The sequence below is a fragment of the Silene latifolia genome, chromosome 6, assembly GCF_048544455.1.
Source record: "Silene latifolia isolate original U9 population chromosome 6, ASM4854445v1, whole genome shotgun sequence".
Classification (NCBI taxonomy): Eukaryota; Viridiplantae; Streptophyta; class Magnoliopsida; order Caryophyllales; family Caryophyllaceae; genus Silene; species Silene latifolia.
Window position 1 is genome coordinate 111,986,297 of NC_133531.1, and position 26,929 is coordinate 112,013,225.

The 26,929-nt window shown below is 38.8% G+C and overlaps 1 protein-coding gene across 1 annotated transcript; it reads left to right on the forward strand.

The window, feature by feature from the left end:
* The first annotated feature begins 280 nt into the window (after window positions 1–280).
* Window positions 281–23,864, forward strand: LOC141588488 (uncharacterized). Its single transcript, XM_074409928.1, has 7 exons — window positions 281–532; window positions 647–668; window positions 771–868; window positions 21,303–21,758; window positions 22,083–22,153; window positions 22,263–23,235; window positions 23,838–23,864. Exons 1-7 carry the CDS (start codon window positions 281–283, stop codon window positions 23,862–23,864), a joined length of 1,899 nt encoding a protein of 632 aa, XP_074266029.1.
* Window positions 23,865–26,929: the final 3,065 nt, after the last annotated feature.

Consider the following 26,929-nt stretch of genomic DNA (forward strand, 5'->3'; position numbering starts at 1 on the left):
GTACTTTTTTGGGCACTCTATCGAGTAGATAGGGGCACTCGATCGAGTGGGGGTCAGCTCGATCGAGTAAGAGTGTGGATCGATCGAGTGACGTTTGGATGCCTTTTGGTCAGGTTCTGGAGTAGAGGGACTCGATCGAGTAAGTGGGCAAGTCGATCGAGTGGCCTAAATTCGATCGAGTGGTTTATGAGGCTTGATCGAGTAAGTTCAGTACAGGTCGTATACATGTTTGAGATATGGGATGTGTGTTTATGTTTACCTTTTCTTATATAGTGTCAAGATGCCGCCAAAGAGAATCGCGTTGTATGCTAGCGTTGAAAACATGAGCGTTGATGAGATAGTTAAGATGCTGGAGCACCAAGATGCTCTTACCGAGGCTCTAAAGAAGTTCGGGAAAGATAAAGAGGCGGGTGTGGATTTTGCCAAGATGAGTATAAACATTGCAAGGTTTAACCCAAAGGAGTACATGGGCACAGGTGCGCCAATTTTGCTTGATAATTGGCACAGAGAGATGGAGAACATACTTAATGTGGTTCATTGTCATGAGGATTTTAGAGTGGAACAAGATGCGTTCTACTTGAGGGATGCGGCTGGAGAGTGGTGGGACAAGGTTATGGAGAGTGCCTTGGACTTGTATGTGAAACAGGGGATATCTGCTATACCTTGGGGTGAGTTTAAGAGGGCTATGCGACGCGAGTTTGTGCCGTAACATGTGCGTAGTAAATTGAGGGAGGAGTTTGATGACTTCAAGATGACTTCTGATATGACAGTGGCTGAGTATTATCCCAAGTTCAACGAGAAGTCTAGGTATGCAGAGGATATGAGGTTAAACCAAGAGAACTTGGCGTTAAGGTTTGAGAAGGGGTTGGTAAAGATGACTAAGGAGAATAGAGAGAGAGCTTCTGAGAAGAGGAAGGCCGAGAGTGAGGGTGGTGGTCAGTCTAGTTACAAGAGGGGCGGCCATAACTAGGTGAGAGCTTACTCTTCAGGATAAGGGTTTAGTGGTGGAGCTTCTTACGGGCGTGGCCGTGGTGGTGGTAGTAGCAGCTAGGGTTTATCTTGCTTTAACTGTGGTGGTGTGGGCCACAAGAGACATGAGTGTACCAGTGTAGGTAGCAGGGGTTTTTAGAGGCAGTCATATGGGAGTTTCTCTCAGGGTCCGCCTCAGAGTTATGCTAGTAACAGGCCGACTGGGTCGTGGAATAATCAGGGTGGTCAGAACAACAACGGTGGGGCTAACCGCAATGGCGGTAATTCATATGAAAGACCGGCGACGAACAACCACCTGGGGTCGGCTGCTAAGCCGTCTACTTCTGCTATTACTGTCCAGGGAGGTGGACAGAAGACCAGTAGTAAGCTTTTCATGTTGGAGAAGAAAGCAGCTGAGGAGGATGCTCACGTTATCACGGGTACTTTTCTTGTTAATAGAGTCTTTACCTTTGTTTTGTTTAATTCGGGGGCGTCACAGTCGTTTGTATCATCGAGTCATGCTAAGCTTTAGGGTTTGAGAGCGTTTGACTCTGTAAAAGAGGAAGTTTTTATACCTTCGGGTGTGTCTGTATCTTGTAGAAGGTTGTATAGGGGCGTGTCTATGATAGTTGGGCAGGTTGACCTACCAGTGGACTTGTTAGAGTTTCCCTTGGATAGTTTTGAGATGATAGTTGGTATGGACTGGTTGGGTAAGTACAAGGCTAGAATAGACTGTCATCAAAAGAGATTCTTTTTGAGAGTCCTAAGGGAGTTAGTGTGTCTTATCGTGGGTTTGTTGTCAAACCCAAAGTCAAGTTGATTGCAGCAGTGACCATGAAGTCTTATCTGAGGAAGGGGTGTCTGTTGATCTTATGCCATGTGAGAGACCATAGTATGGTGAGTCCGACAGTTGAGCAGATACTAGTGGTGGGAGAGTTTCCAGATGTTTTTCCAGATGAGATACCAGGTTTACCACCAAAGAGGGAGATAGATTTCAGTGTGGAGTTGAAACTAGGGACGGGACCAATCTATAAGGCCCCGTACCGCATGGGTCCTAAGGAGTTGGAGGAGCTGAAGAAACAGCTGGATGATTTGATTGAGAGGGGATACATTAGACCTAGTGTATCACCGTGGGGAGCACTAGTCTTGTTTGTGAAAAGAAAGATGGGAGTTTGAGGTTGTGTATCGAGTACATAGAGCTGAACAGGGTTACCGTGAAGAACAGGTATCCTTTGCCAAGGATAGATAATTTGTTTGATCAGTTGAACGGGGCAGCGGTCTTTTCTAAGATTGATTTGAGGTCGGGATACCATCAGGTGAAGATTCGGGATGAGGACATACCGAAGACAACATTTACATCGAGGTATGGTCACTATGAGTATGTAGTGATGCCGTTTGGGTTATCTAATGCCCCTGCAGTGTTTATGGACTTGATGAACCGAGTCTTTAGTCAGTTTTTGGATCAGTTTGTGGTGGTCTTTATCGATGATATCTTAGTCTATTCTAAGACTAAGGAGGAACATGAGGAGCATTTGAGGTTAGTGTTGCAGACTTTGCGAGACAATCAGCTGTATGAAAAGTTGTCTATGTGTGAGGTTTGGTTTGAGGAAGTTGCTTTTCTGGGGCATGTGATTTCAAAGAAGGGTGTAGCTGTGGATCCGGCCTAGATAGAGGCAGTTACTCGGTGGGAAGCACCGAAGAATATGGCAGAGATCAGGAGTTTCTTGGGTTTGGCAGGGTACTACCGTCGGTTTGTGAAAGACTTTTCCAAGATAGCCAGACCTATGACAGCGTTGATGAGGAAATAGAACAGGTTTTGTTGGATTAAAGTTGTGAGAAGGCGTTCCAAATATTAAAGGAGCGTTTGATCACAACTTCAGTCTTAGCATTACTTGAAGGGTGTGAGAACTTTGAGGTATATACAGATGTTTCAAAGAACGGTTTGGGATGTGTGTTGATGCAGAACGGGAAAGTGATTGCCTATGCTTCTAGGCAATTGAAGCCTTATGAGGAGAACTACCCGACACATGATATGGAGTTGGGTGCAGTTGTGTTTGCTCTCAAGATCTAGAGGCACTATCTTTATGGGGCGACCTTGATGCGACCATAATTGGCGCATATTTAGCCCCCGAATTACCATTGTTTCTATGCTTTTTAGTGCCTATTTGGGTCATTTCTTATCTTTAGTTCTTTGTTTTGCATATTCTTTGAGATTTTGATCCCTTGGTAGGAAAGGAGTAAGAATCTTGCATTTTCATGGCAAAACAAGGCTAAATTGATCATATTCAATGACCAAGCATCAAGGAGAGACAAGACTAGAAGGCCTTTGTACATAGCATAGTAGAAGAGCATTGTTGAGAAAAGGATCCTTGAGTCCCCAAGGAAATCCCCAAGGAATTCATGAAGAAAAGGGAAGAAAAAGAAGAAGGAAAGTCTGTGAGCTACAATCCGAACGGATTGTAGAGAATCCGTCCGTCCTCGCCAATCCGAGCGTCCTCACCAGGAATCCGCTCGGATTGCCCATGCCCAGTCCGTGCGTCTTGTTCCTTGATCCGCTCGGATTGTCCATCCCATCCGGCCGTCCCGACTCCCGGCCGCACGGATCACAAAGACAAAGACACGATTTCGTTCTTCAAGCTACGAAATGGAGAAGCCCTTCTCTCGGACAATCCCGGAGGCTCCTTGCTCAACTTAAAAGTGTAATTACTAGTTTAGCCCTTAGTTAACCCTAATGCATCCTCCCTAATTTTCACTATAAATACCCCATTAGTCTAATTAGAGGAGCATGTTCTTCTTATCAATAATTAGTGTAGTTAATATCAATCAAATCTCTCTTCAATATTGTAATCAAATATTAATCAAGTTTTAATCCAAGTTTTAGTTCCTTAATCTCTCTCTTGTTCTTACTTTATTTTGGGTAATTGAAGATTATTTGGGTTATTATTGGGAGATTGACAACCTCTCAATCTAGGATTCAAGTACTTCTATTATTTTTGCTTTATTATTGGAATCATTAGTAGGTATAATCTCTTAATCCCTTTTTAATTATTGCTAATTACTTTCATTTATTCATCATGTTTCATTATGTTAGTATGATTGACAACCTTTCTAGCATGATCAATATGATAATGAGTGAGTAGTCTCTTAGCTAGGGTTTAATGGGTGATTAGGGAAACCAACATGGGGAATGATTCATGCTTAAATTAATATGCTTTCATATCTTATTTGCTTGCTTGTTTTGATCTTAATGCATGCACATGTTATATTTGATGAAATGCTAAGCCTATGAATCCTTGCATTTACTATCATCTTCTATCCTTTCAACTTGACTTGTAAGACATAACCCAACTCGAGTCTTGTTAGACCATGCATGTGTTAAGTAGGGAAGATTAAGTCGACTTGTAGGTGTTGTACAATCCAAGAGATTCGGCTCCGGGACCCAAACTTTCCTAGGATTGTAAGATATAACCCAACTCGATCCATCACAACAATAATTGCTTGCTTATAATTTGAGAACATGTTTGTATGATCATATCCCATGATTCCCCTATGAACCCATGACACCCTAGTGCTTTTAATCAATTGTTTACACCCTCATTTTATTTATCTTGTTAGTTTATTTTCATTGCTATCTTAGTTTAGTAACCTTCTACATCAACCCAATTTGTGACACCCCTAGACACCACTAGTTACAATAGAATCTTCATTTCAATACCCGTCCTTGGGATCCGACCTTTACTTGCCTCTTTACTAATTGTAGAGTTGTTTGTGAAGTATAAATTGTGTTTTGTATCGACCATTGACCAACGACCACATATGCTTAATTGTGAACACCAAATGGCTCCGATCAAAAATGGCGCCGTTGCCGGGGACGGTGTTTAATTGATTTAAGATTTCTTTTATTGTTTTTAGTTGTGTCTTTTTCACCTTGGGGAAGTAAAACTCCTCAAGGTTTGTTCTAATTGTTTTCTAGTTGTTTGATATTTTGCGAGAATGGATTTCATAGATTGTTTTGTAGAGGACCATTTGAGTATCCCTTACTTCAAGGATCCCATGCAAGCATTAGAGGCCTTAGAAGCAAGTAAGGCTAAGAGCATGTATTGGGAGTTGGAGGTGGATCTCTTTGAGGCCGCTCTAGCTAACAAAGAACTCACTCATGCACAATCCGAGTTGGTGCATAATATTCTAGTGGAAGCATGTCAACCCATAGAGGATGAGCAATCTATCCTAGAAGATATTCTACAAACTCAAGAGCAAGAGGAACCCATCATGGAATTTGAATATGATGAGGTTAATGAAAGTGAAGAAGAATATGTCATGAGAATGGAATGTCTAATGGAGATGGAGCAAATTCTCAATGACACTCCAAAGGAGGAAAGTGAGGTACAAACTCCTACTTTGAAACCCCTTCCCCCAAATTTGAAATATGCTTACCTTGATGAATCAAAGACCAAACCCGTGATTGTTAATGATAGACTTGATGATGACCAATTGGGTAAATTGCTTAATGTGTTGAAACAACATGAGAAGGCTATAGGTTATAGTCTAGATGACCTTAAGGGAATTAGTCCCAACTTTTGCATGCATAGGATTCATCTAGAGGACGACCATAGACCTACCATTCAACCCCAAAGAAGATTGAACCCCACATGCAAGAAGTTGTCAAAGGAGAAGTCATGAAATTACTTGATGCGGGAATCATATATCCCATATCGGATTCTTTGTGGGTTAGCCCCGTCCAAGTGGTACCTAAGAAAGGAGGTACTACGGTAGTGACAAATGAAAAGAATGAATTAATACCCACAAGAATGATCACCGGTTGGCGTATGTGCATTGACTACCGTAAATTGAACTCCGCAACAAGAAAAGATCACTTCCCTTACCATTCATTGACCAAATGCTTGAGAGGTTAGCCTCTAACAAATTCTTTTGTTACCTTGACGGGTATTCGGGATTCTTCCAAATCCCTATACACCCGGATGACCAACATAAGACCACCTTCACGTGCCCTTATGGCACTTTTGCATATAGAAGAATGCCTTTTGGATTATGTAATGCCCCCGCTACTTTCCAAAGATGCATGATGAGTGTCTTCTCCGATTATCTAGAGACCATAATGGAAGTTTTTATGGATGATTTTAGTGTTTATGGAAAGGACTTTGACTCATGCTTGCATAATCTTTCTCTTGTATTGCAAAAATGTGAAGATGTTAGTCTTGTTTTAAATTGGGAAAAGTGTCATTTCATGGTTAATGAAGGAATTGTTTTGGGTCATTTGATTTCGGAAAAAGGCATCGAGGTAGATAAAGCTAAAGTTGAGGTGATAGAGAAACTCCCACCTCCCGTGAATGTTAGAGGGGTGAGAAGTTTTCTCGGTCACGCAGGTTTTTACCGTCGTTTCATAAAAGATTTTTCTAAAATAGCAAAACCCCTCACTCAACTTTTGCTTAAGGATGCCCAATTCCAATTCTTGACGAGTGTGTTGAAGCTTTTAATAGAATCAACGAAGCATTGATCTCGGCACCAATCATCCAACCCCCAAATTGGGAGTTACCTTTTGAGATTATGTGTGACGCTAGCAACTACGCCGTTGGAGCGGTACTTGGCCAACGGGTAGGGAGAGCTCTTCATGCCATCTATTACATAAGCAAAACCCTCGACCCTTCTCAAGTGAATTATGACACGACCGAAAAGGAACTTCTTGCCATTGTATATGCTTTGGATAAATTTCGGTCCTACTTACTTGGATCCAAGGTGATTGTATTTTCGGATCACCGTGCTCTTCGACATCTCTTGATAAAGAAGGAGGCAAAACCAAGGTTGTTAAGATGGATTTTGCTACTTCAAGAATTTGACTTAGAAATAAGAGACAAGAAAGGAGCCGAGAATGTAGTGGCGGATCATTTGTCAAGGATCCGGTTTCATGATGAGAATGGAGAAACACCGATCAATGACTCATTCCCCGACGATATCTTAATGGCTATTCAAACTCAACTTGAAAGGCACATCACCCCATGGTTTGCCGATTATGCTAACTATATTGTTGGAAAAGTGCTCCCTCCTAACTTGAACCACAACCAAAGGAAGAGATTCCTATTCGAAGTGAAGAGGTACTTTTGGGATGATCCAAACCTCTACAAGGAGTGTAGTGATGGGCTCTACCGGAGATGCATCCCTCAATGGGAAATCCAAGGAATCTTGGAAGGATGTCATTCATCACCCTACGGTGGGCACCATGGAGCAAGAAGAACCGTTGCGAAAATCCTCCAATCGGGTTTCTATTGGCCCACAATGTTTCAAGATACAAGAGAATTCATCATTCATTGTGATGCTTGTCAAAGAACGGGGAATATATCTTGGAGAAACGAAATGCCGCAAAGGGGCATTCTAGAGGTGGAGATTTTCGATGTTTGGGGAATTGACTACCAAGGCCCCTTTGTGACATCTAACGGGAACAAGTACATCCTTGTGGCCGTAGATTATGTTTCAAAGTGGGTGGAGGCAATTGCCACCCCAAATGATGATGCAAAAACGGTCACCAAGCTTTTCAAGAAGATAATTTTCCCAAGATTTGGGGTTCCTAGAGCTATCATTAGTGATGGAGGAACACATTTCCATGAAAAGAAGCTTGCATCCCTTTTGACCAAATATGGTGTTCAACATCGAACCGGCTTGGGATATCATCCTCAAACAAGCGGTCAAGTGGAAATTTCAAATAGAGAGATCAAGCAAATCCTTGAAAAAGTTGTGAACAAGACTCGGAAAGATTGGAGCACAAAGCTTGATGATGCTCTTTGGGCTTATAGGACGGCCTATAAGACTCCCATTGGTGCCTCCCCTACAAGCTTGTATATGGAAAAGCATGTCATTTGCCAATCGAATTGGAATACAAAGCTTATTGGGCAATCCGAGCACTCAATCTTGATCTCAAATTGAGCGGTCAAAAGAGGATGATCCAAATCCAAGAGTTGGAGGAATTCCGACTACAATCTTATGAGAATGCAAAGATTTACAAAGAAAGAACAAAATTGCTTCATGATAAGAGAATTCGACAAAAGGCCTTGCACAAGGGAGACAAAGTCCTTCTATTCAATTCCCGCTACCGACTCTTTCCGGGAAAATTGAACTCTAGATGGATGGGTCCCTATGTGATAACCGAAGTTGGAAAGTATGGAGATTTCGAACTCAAGGCGGAAGATGGAAGCAAGTTCAAGGTAAATGGTCAAAGATTGAAGCCATACTATGAAGGAGCATTTGTTGGAGAGGTCGAGGCTACCTACCTCGGTCCTCTTTCTCCTTGACATCTCATCAAGAATGAGAGTTTGGTGGAGTCCTCCCTAAACCGCCATTTGTAAATATACTAACCCTCTAACTTGTATTTATCATTTAATTGCATTTGTTTAATAAGCATAAATTCTTTTCATGAGCGCAAGTGAGGGAGGGTTACTAATGAGTTTTTGAATGAAGGAAGGAGAAAATTCCTAAGTGTGGGGATGCATTGAAAGAAAGGAGAAAAAGTCAACACTCGCAGAAGAATCCGTGCGTCTCTCCGGAGATCCGGACGTCCCGGCGAATACGGACGTCCAAGGGAGAAACCGCGCGTCCAGCTGTGTTGAGAAATTGAAGGTTTCTGGACTGAAGAAGAATCCGAGCGTCCTAAGGAAAAAGACGCCCGTCTGAGAGAATCCGGCCGGATTAGTGGAAAGACGCCCGTCTTTTCCCCTGAGCATTTCAAAGAAAAATCTCTGTCGAAGAATCCGCCCGTCTTCTCAAGAAGACGCCCGTCCCCGACCCTGATGAATCCGAGCGTCTTATGCTCGGGACGCTCGTCTTGAGGCGAGAAAAATTCGGGATTTTGCTCGAGGCGGAATCCGGGCGTCTTGCCCGGAATCCGCCCGTCCGTGAGAGGAGAATCCGAGCGTCTCGGCTTTCGAATCCGCTCGTCTCTCTGCCCGTTCCTCGACCCGACTTTTCTCAATTAAATTACACCCCACCACCCATATAATGACACATCACTACTCCTTCCACTCACCCTATAAAACTCACCCCCTTGTAACTCCCATACATATTCCAAATCACTCTCTTCACCCTCAAAATCAAAAACCCCCAAATTTTCTAGGGTTTCCAATTCTCAATCAACAAAGAACAACCTTAGCAAATCTTCAAACAAAATAACCCAAATCAAAAGAACTCAAGGATGGCACCTAGAAGATCCTCCTTTAGAAATGCAAGAAGACCTAGGATGGTGGGAAGTTCCTCTACCTCACATCTCAACACCATTAGAAGGGAGCATGTGGAAATTGTAGACCTCACAAGGCTCGACGACTTCTCGAATGTGGAATTCCTTGATGATGTGCAGCGTTTGGTCTTCCATCGACTCTTAAGTAAGAATATTCTTCCTACTAAATTCCTTTGTCATGATACTTTGAGAAAACTTGGAATCTTTCACCAAGTGGAGGCTTTATTTGAGGTTTTTGGTCTTTCAACACTCTTTCGCATGTTTGAACCCACCTATCGGTCTCTTGTGCTCGAATTCTTGAGTTGCTTAAAGATTATCACTTCAAACAAAGTGATTAGCATAGAGTTTAGGTTGGAAAATGTCTCTAGAACAATGACCCTTGTGGAATTTGCGAGAGTGTTCGGTCTTGATGTCTCGCCTACCCGAACATCAAGACCCAAGAAGTATAGTGTCGCACCCTTGTGGAGGGCCATGACGGGCCGGGACTTCATTCTTACCAAAGAGTGTCTTGCTTTTCACATCCAAAACCCAATCTTGAGGCTCACATACCGATTTCTCTCGGGTACCCTCTTCGCCCGCCGAGACCCTGCTATTGTGAATCAAATGGACCTCATGTTCATGGAATCCTATCTAAACATTCAAGGAAGAGACGGGTATCATCTCAATGCACCTCTAGTCTTGCTAGAAAAGTGGGCGAAATTCCGAAATGGTGATGATGATGGGAAAAAGCATATAGTGAATGGTGGACTCATAACAAGACTTGCAAAGCACTTTAATCCTAGGTTCAATGAGAACAATGAGTACACTCCACTCTCGGGAGGAATGAGAATTAATGAAGACCTCCTTGTTGTCCAACACCATTGGATAACCCTTGAGGGGGTTGATAAAAGGATCAAATGGTTGACAAAAGGAAGTGATCCTATCTACCTTCCGATGGCCGACCTACCTCGAGTCTCCCCAAGGAGAGGAAGCTTGTCCCCAATACCCTCTTACCTCATTCAAAGTCAAGAAAGGCAAGCTCCACCCCCACAAGCTCCTCCACCACAACAACAAGAACAACAAACTCAAGGTGAAAAGATAAAGGTGCCTCCCTACCCCTTTCCCTACCAACCTTACAACCATCCGAATCCCTTCATCCTCCCCCGTGACGACTTTGTCACGGGAATCTTGCAAGACTTGCACTACCGTCAATATGAAACCAAGGTGGACAACTATTATGCTCTTTACCCTCAATACCACGACATGGTTCAAAAGGGACGGATAAGTGAAGAAGGAGCTTTTCCTTCATGGGCTCAAATGGAGTTGCTCTTTCCTAACTCGGACAAGGCCAATGAAGGGGCAAACGGTCGCAAAGGGGAGGAGAGCGGCGACTCTTGTGGAGGTGATACGGTGAAGCTTGAGAGTGAAGAAGAAGATGAATTCATGGATCCAAGTTTAAGTGATGCTTCTAGGGATATTTGGGATACCGATATTGAAGGAGATGATGCCGATTTCTAGGAGATTACTTCATCACTAGGTGGAGCGGGCAAGAGGCACCCACTTTAGTTCAAGTGAAGTTTTCTAAAATCTCTCCTCTTTATCTTTATTTTTCATGAAAAGAACTTTGCATCTTGTTTATTTGTATTTTATTTAACTTTGATCATTGTTGGTTTAGTCCTAGCAACATCAAAGGACTCACACCTCGGTTCCTTTGAGGTGTTCTTTATTGTTCCCACTTTTGTAAAATCCAAAATGACAATCTAGTCTCATGCATAGCATAGCATGTGCATGAACTCCCCCATGCTTTGACATTAGCAATAGTGTCTTGCTTGGTTTGGGGAAGTTAATGCATACGCAACGGGAGGTAATTTAAATTATCCTCTCCGTCATAACAAAAACCATGCATCATGTAGTATAGCTTAGTGTAGAATTGCATTTAGTATAGAAATCATGCATCATTCTTTGCATAATTTCCATCATTTTGGCCATTGAGGACAATGCCCATATTAGTGTGGGTATGGGAATTCTAACACTTAACTTTTATTCAAAAATCATAAAAATTTGAAAAATTGAAAAAACCAAAAACAAGTTCATTTCCTTTGTATATATTGTCTTGTATATATTGTGTTTGTTTCATCCTTGTCCACTTTGATTGACTACGCCACATCCGAGACATGAGGATATTGAAGACCGCATGGTATGATCTTTCCAATCTCCTTTCTCCTCTTTATGTTAATGACTATGTGGCTTTATTTTGATTGATGCGGTAAAACAATGTGAACTTAGGATTGCATTTAGTTTATATGGCATATTAGTTGGTAGAATCATTTGCATTAGGATGTATATATGCTAGTTGCATCATGGCATGTAGTTTGCATGTTAGAAAAATTTTGCGAAACCGTCTATTTGGGAAGCTTGACAAGTGTATATAGGCCCTAGTAGATGCTTTTTATTCTTAAGACTTTGTTTGTTAGAATGCTTGTAAAACACCCTAGGATGTGTCATGCTAGTATCCTTTGACCCATGGTTTAAGGCCTAGTCAAGAGTACCTTGTGGTGTGATAACTCCTTGGCTACCGTTTATTCCAAGGTGACCCTTGAAACCATGCATACTTCTATCATTCATCCATATTCTACCATACATTTTTGTCATCAAAGGGAATGGGCACAAAACAAAAAGAAATCAATTTGAGTTCAATGAAATGAAAAGTGAAAGAAAGTTTGCAAAAATGCATCAAAAGAAAAGAGGAGCAAAAATAGAACTCCTAAAGCTTCAAAAATAAGGCACCCTCGTTACTAATTGGGGTGACTTTGAAAATGTTCAAAAAGAAAATGCAAAAAGTTGTCAAGTATTGAAATGCCAAAAATCAAAAAGAAATGGCAAGAAAGTGTTCTCAAAAAGTCAAATGCCAAAGAAATTTGGGGGGAAAACAAAAACAAAAGCAAACTCCCAAAATGAAACTCAAACATCTATCGATCCCTTTATCCATCGTATCCATTTTTGTGCATGGTAGAGAGGGGACGACCCTTCTTCTTGTCTAGGCAAGAAGGGGAATTCAGCGATCCTCCAGTGTTTCTAACACCATAGGAGTCTATTCTTGACAAAAGCATTTAACGATTGAGGACAAAGGTACCCTAGCTTGACACCTTTTGGAGGTGATTTATTGGTATCCTTCTAGGCTTAGTAGTTTGAACAAATTGCATCTATGAAGGATTGTGTACCCTTGAATTGCTTCCCTTGTAGATAATTTCCGCCACTTAGATGAGGAAAGTGGCTATTCTTTTTGTAGATGCATCCATTACTTGATTTTGTGTGCTTAATGTTTGGATGTGTCGCCATTTTGGCAAGACCCACCTTGCCTTGCAAGAAGGCATCCTACCTCATGGTTGTCTTGTTGTGAGTTGAAGGGGCGGAGTGAGACCCGCTAATTGTCTCATATCGGCTATTATTATTAGGTTAGGTTAGTTTTGGTCCTAGTCTTTGTCACCTCTTTACTCGGGACGAGCAAAGGTTCGGTTTGGGGATATTTGATGCGACCATAATTGGCGCATATTTAGCCCCCGAATTACCATTGTTTCTATGCTTTTTAGTGCCTATTTGGGTCATTTCTTATCTTTAGTTCTTTGTTTTGCATATTCTTTGAGATTTTGATCCCTTGGTAGGAAAGGAGTAAGAATCTTGCATTTTCATGGCAAAACAAGGCTAAATTGATCATATTCAATGACCAAGCATCAAGGAGAGACAAGACTAGAAGGCCTTTGTACATAGCATAGTAGAAGAGCATTGTTGAGAAAAGGATCCTTGAGTCCCCAAGGAAATCCCCAAGGAATTCATGAAGAAAAGGGAAGAAAAAGAAGAAGGAAAGTTGCTGAGCTACAATCCGAACGGATTGTAGAGAATCCGTCCGTCCTCGCCCGATCCGAGCGTCCTCACCAGGAATCCGCTCGGATTGCCCATGCCCAGTCCGTGCGTCTTGTTCCTTGATCCGCTCGGATTGTCCATCCCAGATCCGGCCGTCCCGACTCCCGGCCGCACGGATCACGGCCACAAAGACACGATTCGTTCTTCAAGCTACGAAATGGAGAAGCCCTTCTCTCGGACAATCCCGGAGGCTCCTTGCTCAACTTAAAAGTGTAATTACTAGTTTAGCCCTTAGTTAACCCTAATGCATCCTCCCTAATTTTCACTATAAATACCCCATTAGTCTAATTAGAGGAGCATGTTCTTCTTATCAATAATTAGTGTAGTTAATATCAATCAAATCTCTCTTCAATATTGTAATCAAATATTAATCAAGTTTTAATCCAAGTTTTAGTTCCTTAATCTCTCTCTTGTTCTTACTTTATTTTGGGTAATTGAAGATTATTTGGGTTATTATTGGGAGATTGACAACCTCTCAATCTAGGATTCAAGTACTTCTATTATTTTTGCTTTATTATTGGAATCATTAGTAGGTATAATCTCTTAATCCCTTTTTAATTATTGCTAATTACTTTCATTTATTCATCATGTTTCATTATGTTAGTATGATTGACAACCTTTCTAGCATGATCAATATGATAATGAGTGAGTAGTCTCTTAGCTAGGGTTTAATGGGTGATTAGGGGAAACCAACATGGGGAATGATTCATGCTTAAATTAATATGCTTTCATATCTTATTTGCTTGCTTGTTTTGATCTTAATGCATGCACATGTTATATTTGATGAAATGCTAAGCCTATGAATCCTTGCATTTACTATCATCTTCTATCCTTTCAACTTGACTTGTAAGACATAACCCAACTCGAGTCTTGTTAGACCATGCATGTGTTAAGTAGGGAAGATTAAGTCGACTTGTAGGTGTTGTACAATCCAAGAGATTCGGCTCCGGGACCCAAACTTTCCTAGGATTGTAAGATATAACCCAACTCGATCCATCACAACAATAATTGCTTGCTTATAATTTGAGAACATGTTTGTATGATCATATCCCATGATTCCCCTATGAACCCATGACACCCTAGTGCTTTTAATCAATTGTTTACACCCTCATTTTATTTATCTTGTTAGTTTATTTTCATTGCTATCTTAGTTTAGTAACCTTCTACATCAACCCAATTTGTGACACCCCTAGACACCACTAGTTACAATAGAATCTTCATTTCAATACCCGTCCCTTGGGATCCGACCTTTACTTGCCTCTTTACTAATTGTAGAGTTGTTTGTGAAGTATAAATTGTGTTTTGTATCGACCATTGACCAACGACCACATATGCTTAATTGTGAACACCAAATGGCTCCGATCAGACCTTTAAGGTGTTTTTAGATCACAAGAGTCTCAAGTACATTTTCACTCAAAAGGAGTTGAACATGAGACAGAAGAGATGAATGGAGCTGATCGAGGATTATGATAGTGGAGCCATATCTTTATGATGACATTCGCAGGAAATATGCTTTGGATCCTAAGATTGAGGAGTGGAGAGCTGGAGTAGAGAAAGGGACAATGTCTCGATTCTCTATTCATATAGATGGCAGTGTGAGATTTGATGGGAGATGGTGTGTTCCTAGTGATGAGGAGTTGAAAAAGGTGATCATGACAGAGGCTCATTGCACACCATATTCGGTACATCCTGGCGGTGACAAGTTATATAAAGATTTGAAGAAGACTTTCAGGTGGCCTGGGATGAAGAAGTAAATAACTGAGTTTGTGGCTCGATGTTTGACATGTCAGAGGGTTAAGGGAGAGCAGCGACGACCACAAGGTAAGATTCAGTCTCTTGTGGTACCTGAGTGGACATGGGGGTCTATCTCTATGGATTTTATAGTGGGTCTGCTGAGGAGTCAACAGGGTAATAACATGATATGGGTATTAGTTGACCGTTTGACTAAGTCAGCTCACTTTGTTCTGATGAAAGATACTTGGAACAAGATACAATTAGCTTTGGCCTATAGGAAGCATGTGGTTCGTTTGCATGGGGTTCCTAAGGATATAGTGTCAGATAGAGATGCGCGGTTCATATCACGGTTTTGGAGAGAGTTGCGGAAGTCGATGGGAACTACCTTGAAGATGAGTATAACTTTTCATCCTGCGTCAGATGGTCAGACAGAGAGGACCATCAAGACCTTGGAGGATATGCTGCGAGCTTGTGTGATGGATTTTGGTGGTAGCTGGGAGGATAGATTGGACCTTATTGAGTTTTCTTATAACAACAACTATCACACGAGTATAGGGATGGCACCGTTTGAGGCTTTTTATGGTAGGAGGTGTAGGAGTCCGATTTACTGGGATGATAGAGCTGAGGCAGTGGTTTTAGGACCACAAATGGTACAGGGGATGGTAGAACAGGTTAAGTTGATCAGGCAAAAGATGAAAGCGGTCCAGGATCGACAAAAGAGTTATGCGGACTTACATCGTCGTGACATAGAGTTTCATGTTGGGGACACGGTTCTTTTGAAAGTGTCTCCTATGCGTGGGGTCATGAGATTTGGTAAGAAAGGGAAACTGAGCCAGAAGTTTATCGGACCATATGAGATTTTGGATCGTGTGGGTGAGGTTGCTTACCGGTTAGCGTTGCCAGCTGCTTTGGATAGAGTGCATAATGTGTTTCATGTGTCTCAGTTACGGAAGTATGTGAGCGATCCTTCACATGTGTTAGAGGTTGAGAACATAGAGTTGGATGAGTCCTTGTCTTATCTTGAGGTGCCAAAACAGATTTTTGATCACAAGGTTCGGAAAACTAGACATGGTGAAACAATGTTGCTTAAGGTTCTTTGGTCTAACCATGAGGTTGAGGAGGCTACTTGGGAGGCGGAGGAGGCTATGAGGGAACGGTACCAGTCTATTTTTGATCAGGTATGTGTGGTTACGGGGACGTAACCATGTTTCTTTTAGGGGGGTAGGAGATGGTCGCATAAGGTTTTTATATGCTTTATGTTGGTTTTTATACAGTTAGTAGTTGTTTTGAGTCGGTTTGGGTGTTGGTTGGGAGTTTTGTTTTGAGTTTTGTCTTGAGTTTTGTTTTGAGTTTTGGTTATGTTGTTGTGTCGGAGTGGATATAGTATGTTTTGTTTTTGTGTATGGGTTGAACTTCGGGGACGAATTTCTTTTTAAGGAGGGAAGACTGTAATACAACGGTTTTCTATGTCTATGGGTACTCTATCGAGTGGGACTTACTCTGTCGAGTAAGTATGTTTTTACGCAAAACAGTAGCTGACCTGATAGGTACTCGATCGAGTACGTGTGACACTCGATCGAGTAAGGGGAACTCGATCGAGTAAGTGCGTGTTACGGGTTGTTTAGCCGGGTCTTGTTAATAATGCGAGATTAATATAAATGGGCTTCTGTCACTTTGCTTAATCACTTTTTAACCTTTCAAAGAAAAGAAAAGAGTTATGTAGTTCGCTTTCATCGCATTATTAGCAAATCCCAAGGCTTGGTTTGCCGGATTATCTCGTTCTTTACGCCGTTGCGATCGTTGGGTCGAGGGTAAGCTTATAGTATAATTTTTATGATGTATTGATAAGTTTGTTTAAACCCTAATTGGGTAGAATTGGGGGATTTGGGTGTACTATGATGATTAGGTGGTAATTATGTGATTATGTGTTATATGAGGAGGATTCGTAGAAGAAAGTTATTGATTAACTGCTGTGACGGTCTCGTGTGATTGCTATTCCAGATAAGGTTTTCCTACTCAGTATCGTTTACATAGAATGGTTGATAGTTGGTTGTTGTATATTATATTGGTATTAGATTTGCAATTGGTGATTGTTGATAGTATAATGTGATTGTCGTATAATTGTCGGTGGTTTGCGAGGTGCGTCCTCAGCTGAGTGGAGTCACTTGCAGGAGTGGCTTCACGCCCTTTATTCGCCTTCTGTGGAACCTGCCATAGAAGGGATGTGTACAAGGAACTTGGGTTTATCGCTCGGATGAGATGAGCGGGGCTTAGGTGGGAACGGCTGCGGTCCCCCACTGGCGGTGTGGAATACTTGTTGCGATGAGTACTCTAGCAGGACTACACACTTTAGTGTGTAGTCAGATGTGTGGTGATATGATGGAGATTGGTTTGGCTGGATTGGATTATAGTATTGCTTTTATTGCAGCTGTGTTGTTTTGTGTAATCAGTACTGACCCCGTTTAAATTATTTTAAAAACTGTGGTGATCCATTCGGGGATGGTGAGCAATTATTGAGTAGGTATGAGTTGATGCGCATGGGATAGTTGGGTTGAGTCATCACGAGCTGTTTAGAAGTCTTCCACTGTGTCAAAACATTCTTTTACATTGATTTAGTTGGTTTGACAGTTTTGAGGAACATTTGTATTTTACTTTATCAGTTTTGGGATTTGAACTTGTATCGCTTTAAACTTATTTATTAAAGTATGTTTCTTTATGGTCAATTTGATATTCATTGCCTCGGGTAACCGAGATGGTAGCATTCCCATGCCTTAAGTGGTCCTGGTAAGTCACTTGGAGTATGGGGGTGTTACAGACGTGGCTGTAAAAGCTGTTTGAAGAGGCGCGTGCATGTCCGCGGGTCTTCGAGTTGTCTTGTCTCTATCACGCATTTGGATTTGTGGTTTGTTCTAACCTAGGTTTTGTAGGATATGATTGTACTTGACCACCAAGTATACCGGGTATACTTAGCATAGAAGTATTGTGTGAGGTTTGTTTTTTTGTGTTTGACTTTTTGTTGGAGTTGGGATTTGAATTTTGAGTTGATTTTGTTGGGAAATGTGTCCTCAATAATAGTGCGGTCACATGATTTAAATATCATTATTAAATCTCATTTCAAGAATACGGAAGGGATGATACATATATATATAGTCAACTGGTCCACACATATCGGTAATGATTGGCTGGCTAGAGTTTGACATTACTGTCGTGCGACAGTGGTGATCGATTGATCCCTTGAGGTCACACCTAAAGGACGATTCCCTTAATTGAAAAGGTTAATTAATTGTATATCGATACAGATTAATTAATTCCTTAAAATTGAACAAATTATTATCATAAGAGAGAAAAGTGACATCTTATTATAATGTGATTAAATAAGATTTTATTTAGTAATTTAAGAAGTTATATTACTAATATTAATCGGTGTTTGCGAAACACGCGAGATGAGAATGATAAGTTAGTTATAATTACAAGATATTGTGAATTATACTAACTAGTAATTAAATGACCATTTTATGAGAAAGTAATTTTATATTACTAGTCAATTGTTAAATGTGATTTATTTAATTTCTAAATGATATTTAATTAGTTAAATATGCATTTTAAATTAAAACATGACATAAGACATGTCACATGTCTCATGACATACAATTGTACAATTGACAAAAATAAAATGGACTCAATATTACACTACATAAACCGAAATTGGTGGACAAGGCTTTAGAAATTTTGTCTTGTTCATTTGTCTTATTCATTTATCTATGACACTTGATAGTGACTTGACCATGACAAAGCCTTACACCTATTTGTCTTGTGAAGACAAAAAGAAAAATAATTATGGTCTATGGACACTTGAGGCCACCGGTTTTGTGAGGCAAAATAAGAGAGGATTTTTCCTCTAATTATTCATTCTTACATTTTTATGAAAATACCTCCCTTCTCTCTCTTGTTCTTCATAAAAATTCTTTTTGTGAATCAAATTTGTTTAAATCAAACACTAATAATACTAGAAGTAGTATATGAGTATTAGTAATAGATTTTAAGGTAAACTACATGACAAACATCTAGTACATGTTAGTTTGTGGATTTAAGGGATAGTTTTGGGTGCTACTAATTGGAGGGCTTCTAATTTGAAGTCATGAATGTTCATCAATTAATGGAAAGCTCAAGAACTAACAAGAAGGAGATCTTGTTGGTGCCCATATGATGACCGAAGTTATTATAGTAAGGAACATGATTTCTTCTCTTATCTTTTAGTTTGCATGCATAAGATCTACAATTTATTTTATGACTAAATAAATTTGAAACATATAAGAATATGTTGTATAATGAGATCTAGATTTCTAACAAGCGGTATCAAGAGCACAAGGTTGTTTCCATGCAAATCGGTTATTGTTTTTCCGAGTTATATGATTAACAAACAAAACTTATAAATTTGTGTTTATTATGAAATATCACGAAATTTGTTATGCATGTTAAAGTTTCTGGTCCTAAAATATTTTAGGATATTTTGGTTTAATTTATGGATTTTATTGTTCAATTTATATATAATATTGGCATTAAAATGTGATTTTTATGATAAAAATGTCATTTTTGGACGAAAATTAGCTAAACTTCGAATTTTCCAGTGGTTTTTGTATATGATTTCACATATTATTTTTAGATGATCTGGAAATTTTCATAATTTTATGAGTTTTTATGCTCGAAATATGGATTTTTCATGTTAAAAATCGAATTTAAATGAAAAATAGGTTAATATGAGAAATATTTAGAATATGGTCATAGAAATTTAGTATGTTGTCACATGCAATTTTACAAGATGTGTGTAAAATAATAGGCTATAATGAAGTCTTCATGCATGATTTATGGATTTTTGATGAAAAATAGCATAAATAGTGACTTAATTAGTGAAAAATTGCTAAAACATACTTCATGACTAAGGAAAAACATCACATGTTGCATTTTATTATCTTTTTCAGATCTAAAATTGAAAAGTTGATGAATATAATTTTTCTCATGTTTTTATGATTTTTATTGATAAATCCGATAAACCGCAACATTGTTTTTCCCGATAACTTTCGAAATTTTTAACCCAAGTTTTTGAACACTATGAGTGTCATGATATTTTTTCCAGAATGTTCATGAGTTTAAATTTTAAATTTTAAATTTATTTGAAATTTTTGTGATTTATTTGAAGTTTATAGCATTTTTATTGTAATTTTAGGTCCATTAATGAACAATTTTAGAAATTATGAGTTAATTATGGTCAAATAGTTAGTGGAGACTAATTTTGAGTCCTAAGTTGGTTAGGGTAATTAACTTGTGCATAAATATGAATTTATGTAATTTTTGTGATTATAAAACGTTGAATCACGCAAATCCGTAAAAACCGTGTAATATACGATATTGGCTCCTTAAAGGCGATTTAGCATAAAATTGGGCATGTTCATACATATTATAATGCTGCATTTTATTTATGATTGTCATAATTTTATTTTATGTAATTTTTGAATTATGTAATTTTTACTTAGTATGGCCTTAATTTTTAATTGATATTACCCGAAATGTATGGGAATATCGATTCGGTTGTAATTTATTGTGATCTCGTATCACCGTTTTGTAATTTAATAGATTTATTTTATTTTAATTACAATGTATAATAGGAAATTATGTAATTTATTATGAAATTTATTTATTCCGGAGTTCCATAAAGACGGATTTCTTCAAGAAGGCGATACATAAAGACGGTGTTACCTCGAGATGCGTGCCATAACCGAAGTTCAAGGGACCAATGGAGTTGGTTTCCGAATATGTAATAGTTAATAAGATTTTCTATTTTAGGAAGGCCATACTAGGATTTAATTTATGCTTTGCATTTTATTTATATGTCGCATGCATCGCTAAATCGCAATAACTAAAACATGCATCATCTTTTTATCGAGTATATCGACCGTGTCAATTATAATTATCGTAGTTCACCGCTTTAGTTCACTTAAAACGTGATAGATAATAAATTGACATGACCTCTCGCTAAAAATAAACAATTGAGACTTAGCCTTACCAAAAATTAGAAACCCATGAAGTACCAGTTTCGCAAGGGAGTTGAGCCGGCTTTACCGTAAGACAAACCTTGTTACGTTGGTGAAGTGGGGTGATAAATGTCTATCCACCGAATTTATGTTAATGAAGGGTATTTCGGCACACCGTGCCCTAAGTTGATATAGGTTTGGATCACGGACACATTTATTCGAAATTTGGGTTGAACTCAACGAAAGTATTCACGACGATTTCCGGATGTGTTTCGGGCTAAAGATAAATATTAATGTAATTTTATCGACCAAGAGATCTAAAAGTAGAATCGATTAAAGAGTTAATCCACCGAGTTATATTGATGAGGGGTATTTCGGCACACCGTGCCCCAAGTTAATATGAATTTGGATCTTGGAATCATTTATCTAAGCCGACAATATTACCCATTACTGGTGAGGAGGAGGAGCCAATGGTCAAGGCCTCTAATCCGAAGAAGACTAAGGTTACTAGGATTGGTTGTAAAGCTAGGATTTTCTTTAGATTTGTTATTAAAGAAATTGACCAAGTTCAAGTGCCACTCTTTGTTGTTGATCAGTTTCATGCTGCCCATAACCACCGTCTTTCTCCACTCAAGTATAGAGAATTTCAGAAAAAATGTAGGAACCTTGCTTTGCAACATAAACAAACCATCGTTGATAATTGCAAGGTTAATATTGGCCCAACCTCTACTTTCAGGTCCGTCAAGGAATATGTTGACGGCTATGAAAATATTGGAGCTTCTTTGACCGAGTTTAAGAATTTTGGAAGGGAAATCAAGTGTTTTATAGGTCTTAAGGATGCTCAAATGTTTGTAGACCGGTTGGAACACCTTCATGAAACCCGGAAGGTTTTTATTTTGCCTATGATATTGATCGAAATAAGTGTTTGTTTCGTGTATTTTGGGCTGATGCAGCAGCACGTCGTAATTACGCTCTATACGGTGAGGCGGTGACTTTTGACCCAACCTATTCAACTAATAAGTACGACATGATCTTTGCTCCCTTCACTGGTGTTGATCATCACAAGAAGTCCGTCACTTTTGGTGCTTCGCTTATGTCTAGGGAGAATGACCAGAATTTTAAATGGATTTTCACAAAATTTTTAGATTGTATGGGTGGGAAGGAACCCCATTGCTTTTTTACCGATCAATGTCCTGCTATGAAAATTGCAGTCCTGCTTTCCGCTTTTCATTCACGCCCATCGCTATTGCATGTGGCATATTATGAAGAAATTACCGAAAAGGTAGGCACGACATTGACCAAAGAAATCGACTTCGTCACTCGTCGAGTTCATTGTTTGGGATTCGAGTTAGAGCCTTCGACTTCGAAGAAAGGTGGTGTTCGTTGATCAGTGAGTTTCAATTGGAAGATAATACATGGTTGCAATATCTGTTTTCCATATGGCAACGTTGGATTCCGGCGTATTATCGTGATATTCCTCTTGGTTGTCTTTTAAGAACAACGCAACGCTCTGAGAGCGCAAACAACTTCTTTAAGCGGTTTGAGAATCCTCATGGCACACTTGTTGAGTTTTGGATGCGCTTTCAAAGTGCTATGGATCAGCAACGCTACACCCAAAAATCTCTTGACAGAGATAGTGATCACTCCCTACCTCAAACCAAAACCCTTCTTAGCCTTGAGGTTCATGCATCGACTGTTTATACGCACGCTCTCTTTTATGAATTCCAACAGCAGTGCGTTGATTCTCTAAACTCATGTAGTGCTGGTGATTCTTCAAGGGAGGGCAGTACAAGGTTCCTAGAAGTTGAAGATTCTATCTTCAATAAGAGTTACACTGTCGCATTTAATCCTTCAACATTTGATGCAACATGTTCCTGCAAGCTGTTTGAGAGGAAGGGCTACATATGTAAACACATCATCTGGATTTTATCAGGTAAAGGGATCAAAAAGATACCTGATAAGTATCTTCTCAGTAGGTGGACAAAGAACACTAAAAAAATGCCCTTGTATGATGCTCACGGTCAATTGTTGGATGATTTTACTTCGTCGGATGTCACTAAGCTTCAGATTTCGACTGTCTGGTCTGAATTCTACTCAACATTAACACTGCTCAAATCTCTGCCTGAAAATCACATAAATGAATTGACTTCATTACTGAAGACATTTCGACAAAATTTCAAGTCGATCTTTGAAAAATTGACTAAACACCAAGAGTTGGAGATGCTCCTTGGGGTTAAGTCTTCATCTGAGGTCCGTATACTACCTCCTGTTCAATCAAAAAACAAGGGTACTGGCAAGAGGTTGATGTCCAAGAAAGATCGATCTTTGCAAAGGCACAAAAGCCGAAAAGATTTTGCAATAATTGTAAACAAATGGCACATCATGATAAGCGGAATTGCCTAATCCAAATTTGTTGATACATCACAACACTCGTTTGATCATGAATCCGATGTAAGTAATTTGTCTTACACCTTTTATTATACCAGTTTTACGTTTGCTATACCACGATTCTTTGAAGTGTGACCCGATAAACAATATCGAGTCCACGCTAAAAATATCACATTCCATGGTAAATAATATCGCACCTTGTTAACCAATATCATCCCAATATTAAAAGGTGTCTACTTTGAAACAATATCACAATAATTTAATAACAATATCACTTGTCACTGGCAACATTTATCAATTTTAAATCCCTATCTATTTTCAGAATCAACCAAACAATATCAACACGTGTATTCAAAAATATCACGAAGATGTACCCCAACAATATCAAACAACAAAAGGTTTTTTATATCCTTAGCCCACTTTTTGTTGTTCCTGAGTATTAATATCACAACAACTAAAACATAATATCATTCAACCCTTGAAACAATATCACGATTACGAAGTTGATAAAAAGAAGTTATACTTTGTCAAACTTCTTACTAACGTTATGTCACTGTTTTTGTCCGTTTGTTTTGCAGATTTCTTCACTTGTTGATAGTGATTAAGGGCTTCTGCATCTTTGAGGAAGTTTATTTAACATCATCAACTTTCGAAATCGAATTTTCATTGTTTATACTATTCAATTTTTACTTGTATGTCATTCCAAATGGCATCAATTTTGTATTCTTTCCATTTTGGGTATCAACGTTGTAAAAACCGCATAATTACTAATGTCGTTTTGTTTCCATTATTAAATACTATCCCACCTCATTTGAAGGTTTATCACAGTTGATACAAAAACAATATCATCATAATAGTTAAACAATATCACAACATTACACTTGCTTGTATACGTATTTTATTATATTGTATTATATTGTACAATACTTCTAAGGAATATCACATTTCAAGTGAAACAATATCACCAGTATTCATAAATATTACCACTACAATTGGATGTTTTTAGGAAACAATATTACAAAAATATGATTGAAATATCACAGTACATACTAGACAATATCAACCACTGAGTGCAATAATATCACAATTTTCAAACAATGTCAACACGTGTACTCAAAAATATGACAATATGTACCCCAACAATATCAAACAACAAAAGGATTTTTATATCCTTAGCCACTGTTGTTGTTCCTGAGGATTAATATCACAAGAACTAAAACATAATATCATACAACCCTTGAAAGAATATCACAGTTTTCCAGAAGTTGAACAAAAAGAAGTTATACTTTGTCAAACCCTTGAAATATCACAGTACATACTAGACAATATCAACCAGTGAGTGCAATAATATCAACCAGTGAGTGCAATAATATCACAACTTATCCAACTAAACAGGAATTTTCAAACCCTACCCCCTGATTTATTTTAGAGAATAAATACCACAATATCAACATGTTTGCGGAACAATATCACACTGGGTACCAAAACAATATCAAAGAGAAAAAGATTTTAAGAAGCTTGACTGCTTTTATTATTACTGAGAACTAATATCACCACAACTTAAGCAAAGTATCACCCAACTCCTGAAACAATATCACAGTTTACTAAGAGTTGATAAAAAAAAAAGTTCTATTTCCTACCATTGTACCTACAACAATATCACACAACTTCTGGAACAATATCACATGTCTGTCCTACCAGCAATACATTCCTAGCCCTACTTTTGTCCTCTTCCTCTACCTCTACCTCTCCCTCTTCCTCTATTATTAGGGTTTGCGATTGTCTTGATCGTTTGTCTTGGATTGGGGTTTTTCTGCATCATCTTCACCATCTTGTTTGGATTCGGTAGCTTTGTAAAAACAGAAATGCCATGTTATGGTTCTATGTGAAATTTTTACCTTTGTGTCTGTTTCAAATAAAAGCAGAAACGTAATGCTATGATTGTATATCAGAAATGTACAAGTCGGGTTTTTGGTTTTTACCTTTTGATTGGAGATTTGCGAAGAATGGGTAATTCTGTGTTAATTGTTGGCATTCTAGTAGCATCCTCCTTGGCTTTTGTTTGAACATTGGGCTTCTCTTTTGGCGGACCTTCTGCCTTTGTTATTTCTTGTTCCACAGTATTGTCCTTCTCAACAACATTATCTTTGGCTTTTATCTTATTGCCCTTGCCTTTTGCATCTTCGTTATTCTTCCTCATTTCCTTCAATCTATTTAAAAGCTCTCCCTTTCCCCATTTGTAAATTCTTTAACTTTCCCAATCAGCGCTGTCCTCATGTTATTTATGTCAGCTAAAAGTAATGCCGCTGCTATTTCTAACCAGTAGTAGCGCCTCTGCACTTTTGACTGCAAATCAGCTTCAAACAACTGCCCCTCATAGCGAATCATGTGCATCATTAAGAAGTTTCCCGATTCAGTATTGTTTGCTTCTTTCTTTTGCCAATTGAAACTCGTGTTGACAACATCAAAATCTATTACGTTATGCGCTCTGTCAACATTTTTCCCTGCTAGGAAATCACTCATGTGATAGGCCTACAATAATTAGTTATACTATTAGGCATTATTTTGTCAAAGAATCATATTCATTTACTGTATACACTCAACCTATCCTAGCCACAATATCAGACAATTGTATGACATGTCACTAGCAAGAATATCAATAAACCATACCACCGAATCTGCAGCCTTGTATATTTCAGTCTGCTCCCAGTTGTCGTACTCTGTATTGTCTAACACTTCAATCGTCTCGGTTTTGAAATTTACACAAACACAGAAGTAGTGTTCTTGCAACACCATCGGAATAAAAACCAAATATGCTTCCATGTTACATGGAACTGTGTTTCTTCTTATGAATTTGTCCCATTCTTCGAATATCTTTTCCCTCTTCGCTTCTTTGCCTTTAGTAACATCTACTATTGATTCCTGTAGTGTATATATATGTATATATATAAGTTAAGAAATCGTTTACATTTAAGATTTACTACATTCTAATCAGAACGTGAATATGTATAAACAATATCACTTTTACGTTTGCTATATCACAGTTCCTGAAGTGTGACCCTGATAAACAATATCACAGTGCATACTAAAAAAATATCACAGTCCATGGTAAATAATATCAGTAAGGATGTGAACGAATATCAGAACATTATACTTGATTGTAGACAATATCATCCCAATACTAAAAAATATCACTTATTTAAAAGGTGTGTACTTTGATACAATATCACAATCATTTAAAAACAATATCACTTGTCGCTGGCAACATTTATCAATTTTAAATCCCTATCTAATTTCAGCATCAATTAAACAATATCAATTTGTGTATGCAATAATATCACACTATGTACCCCAACAATATCACATTTTAAATAACTGATATTTTTAATCAAAGCGTGAATATTTATAAATCAAAACAGAATGTCAGCTTACCATGTGTCGAATTCCAAAAAACAATAAACTTGTTTCACAGGGTTCTGTGTGCTCAATGTGATTCAGAATTAGTGACCAACATTCAATCACATTGTTGTTGACATGTACGATTGGAAGCAACGACAATATATCCTGTCTTGCAAGGTATTGATCATCACTGAACTTGGCAACAACCTCACTGCTCAAAACATTAACACCAATGTTCAAAAATTGTCAGATGAACTGTGACATTGATAAC